The 3,541-nt window shown below is 40.7% G+C and overlaps 1 protein-coding gene across 1 annotated transcript; it reads right to left on the bottom strand.

The window, feature by feature from the left end:
- Window positions 1-1,172: 1,172 nt before the first annotated feature.
- On the bottom strand, window positions 1,173-2,743 carry LOC309550987 (histone-binding protein RBBP7). The gene has a single exon (XM_082251407.1). The coding sequence runs from the start codon at window positions 2,636-2,638 to the stop codon at window positions 1,376-1,378; it is 1,263 nt and encodes a 420-aa protein (XP_082107533.1). The 5' UTR covers window positions 2,639-2,743; the 3' UTR covers window positions 1,173-1,375.
- Window positions 2,744-3,541: the final 798 nt, after the last annotated feature.

Here is a 3,541-nt window from a genome sequence, read left to right on the forward strand (position 1 = left end):
GCAATATTGTTGTTTAATTGCTATTTTATTTTCTCACTAAGGTGGATTTACCCTTTGAGTATTTATGTTTCTGGACAAGCAGTACAAGCATTTAAAACAAGCACTCATTCACCTCTGTTTCTTTAGACATTGGTAATAAATTCAATTGACTCAGCGGGTGTTTCTAAGCTGTTGGAAACCAGCTGTTGGGGCTCTTTTGAAGAAATATTGGGGAATCTTTGAAAATTTATTTGAGAATAAATTACTTCACAGTACATGCAGCTAGAGAGGTCAGCAATGGCTTGTTTAAAAGCTCTTCCACTGCTTGTTAAGAATATGTTAATAAGTAAATGTTCATAGTCTGGGAGTAGGTGCATTCTAAAACCTTCCTAGAATTTAGCTTTAAAACTTATGTAAAAAAAAATAAATACATTTCTAATTGCCTGACATTGGTACATAGTATCAGCTACTGATGATATCATAAAGGTACAGTGCCTTGCGAAAGTATTCGGCCCCCTTGAACTTTGCGACCTTTTGCCACATTTCAGGCTTCAAACATAAAGATATAAAACTGTAATTTTTTGTGAAGAATCAACAACAAGTGGGACACAATCATGAAGTGGAACGAAATTTATTGGATAGTTCAAACTTTTTTAACAAGTAAAAAACTGGAAAATTGGGTGTGCAAAATTATTCAACCCCCTTAAGTTAATACTTTGTAGCGCCACCTTTTGCTGCGATTACAGCTGTAAGTCGCTTGGGGTATGTCTCTATCAGTTTTGCACATTGAGAGACTGAAATTTTTGCCCATTCCTCCTTGCAAAACAGCTCAAACTGCACAGATTCTCGATTGGATTCAGGTCTGAACTTTGACTTGGCCATTCTAACACCTGGATATGTTTATTTGTAAACCATTCCATTGTAGATTTTGCTTTATGTTTTGGATCATTGTCTTGTTGGAAGACAAATCTCCGTCCCAGTCTCAGGTCTTTTGCAGACTCCATCAGGTTTTCTTCCAGAATGGTCCTGTATTTGGCTCCATCCATCTTCCCATCAATTTTAACCATCTTCCCTGTCCCTGCTAAAGAAAAGCAGGCCCAAACCATGATGCTGGGACCACCATGTTTGACAGTGGGGATGGTGTGTTCAGGGTGATGAGCTGTGTTGTTTTTTTTTTTTTTTTTTTTTTTTTTGTGAAAATATTTTATTTTATTGTGATTCTTGATCCAACCAACCATTTCACAACCCCTGTTTCAAGTACAAACAATCTCATTACAATACAATATACATGGAAACTGCCAAAGTGTGTTGTATACACAGGAACCAAAGATAACAGATGAATATCAACTGCTTTACAATAAGTGGCAACATCTGCCAGTCTGAGGTGAAAATTCATCTATGAACCTTGTGCTTCCAACTCAGAAGGCTGTATATCAGGCTCTTCATCATTGTAAATATTTTCAGCCATTTGCCAAATTTGCATAATGTTATCTTCAGACACTGAACAGATTACCCAGGGTTCATTTGGATTCCAGCTGAAATCTGAGATCTTTGCTGTGTGTCCACCATGAATAAACAAAAGTTCAGGGGGTCCATCCTCAGCATCTTCTGCTGATTGTTCTTCACCAATTTTACTCAAATCCCAGACATTCAGCCTGCGGTCGGTACCACTTGATGCAAGGATGGTTTCATTATGAGGTGACCAGTGAACCTGGAAAATCTCATCTTTATGAGATTCAAACGAATGAAGCTTCAGTTTTAGATTTCTTAAGTCCCACAGGGCAACAGTCTTATCAGCAGACCCTGTGGCCAGGATAAACTCGCTATATGGATTGAACGACAAACAGTTGACCTCTGCAGTGTGCGCGTCTACTGAATGACTTGGTTTTGATGTTGTATTAGACCGGGTGTCCCAAATCATAAGCTTCTGATCATCTGCAACAGAGCCAAACAAAGATTCATGCAAAAGGTGCCAGGCTACATCTTCTACCACAGCAGAATGGCCCGTAAAAATGGCTTTAGCATCAACTATTTTCCCCTCTTTTGGTCCAGCACTTATATCCCACAAGCAAACAGTATGGTCATCGGATGCACTGAGTAGGTGTCCACTTAGATTAGAATTCCAAGACAGTCCATAACCCTCTTTTTGGTGCCCTCTCAATCGGAGATCCGGGCTGCACTCTCCACTGGGGTCTGGTTTGGATGGATGCTTTGTGTAATCAAACACCAGGACATCAGAGGAGGGAGTTTTGGTTGCAATTATACAAGGGTTTTGAGGCATGTACCTGGCCCGATTAACTTCACCTTCATGGTTAATTTTAATTTCAGTTTCAATCTTGCCACTAACAGATCCAAAGCCGCCAAACTCTCCTTTCTCGCTGTCATAGTGAGATGCGTCAAACTGTGCGTCATCATTGGGTATCTGAACTCGTGCCACAACTAAGTGATTCTGTTCATCCGACGTGTGAGTGCCAAGTACCAACCAATGCAGAGCATAATCTTTGCCTTCGGGTCTAGTAACATCAGGAAGCCACTGCACAGTAAGACTTGGCCACTCTAGGGCATGTGTCATCACCAGGTCATACAGAAAAGGAGTGTTCTTTTTCCATATTTTATACTCCTCATTGATAACCCGTTCCTCCACAGTATCTTCAAACATTTCTTTACTCGCTATTACTCCCGCCTCTTCTGAACACACAGGAGCCGCGCAGAGCCCTGCTCGCCGGTCACCTGTGCTGCTTCCCGCGTTCAGGACGACACACAATCCGCTGAGCTGTGTTGTTTTTATGCCAAACATAACGTTTTGCATTGTTGCCAAAAAGTTCAATTTTGGTTTCATCTGACCACAGCACCTTCTTCCACATGTTTGGTGTGTCTCCCAGGTGGCTTGTGGCAAACTTTAAACAACACTTTTTATGGATATCTTTAAGAAATGGCTTTCTTCTTGCCACTCTTCCATAAAGGCCAGATTTGTGCAGTATACGACTGATTGTTGTCCTATGGACAGAGTCTCCCACCTCGGCTGTAGATCTCTGCAGTTCATCCAGAGTGATCATGGGCCTCTTGGCTGCATCTCTGATCAGTCTTCTCCTTGTATGAGCTGAAAGTTTAGAGGGACAGCCAGGTCTTCGTAGATTTGCAGTGGTCTGATACTCCTTCCATTTCAATATTATCGCTTGCACAGTGCTCCTTGGGATGTTTAAAGGTTGGGAAATCTTTTTGTATCCAAATCCAGCTTTAAACTTTAAACTCCACAACAGTATCTCGGACCTGCCTGGTGTGTTCCTGGTGCATTTATACGGAGACTTGATTACACACAGGTGGATTATATTTATCATCATTAGTCATTTAGGTCAACATTGGATCATTCAGAGATCCTCACTGAACTTCTGGAGAGAGTTTGCTGCACTGAAAGTAAAGGGGCTGAATAATTTTGCACGCCCAATTTTTCAGTTTTTTATTTGTTAACAAAGTTTGAAATATCCATTGAATTTCGTTCCACTTCATAATTGCTTCCCACTTGTTGTTGATTCTTCACAAAAAATTACAGTTTTATATCTTT

This window comes from Pelophylax lessonae (genome assembly GCF_965119305.1).
Source record: "Pelophylax lessonae genome assembly, chromosome: 3".
Classification (NCBI taxonomy): domain Eukaryota; kingdom Metazoa; phylum Chordata; class Amphibia; order Anura; family Ranidae; genus Pelophylax; species Pelophylax lessonae.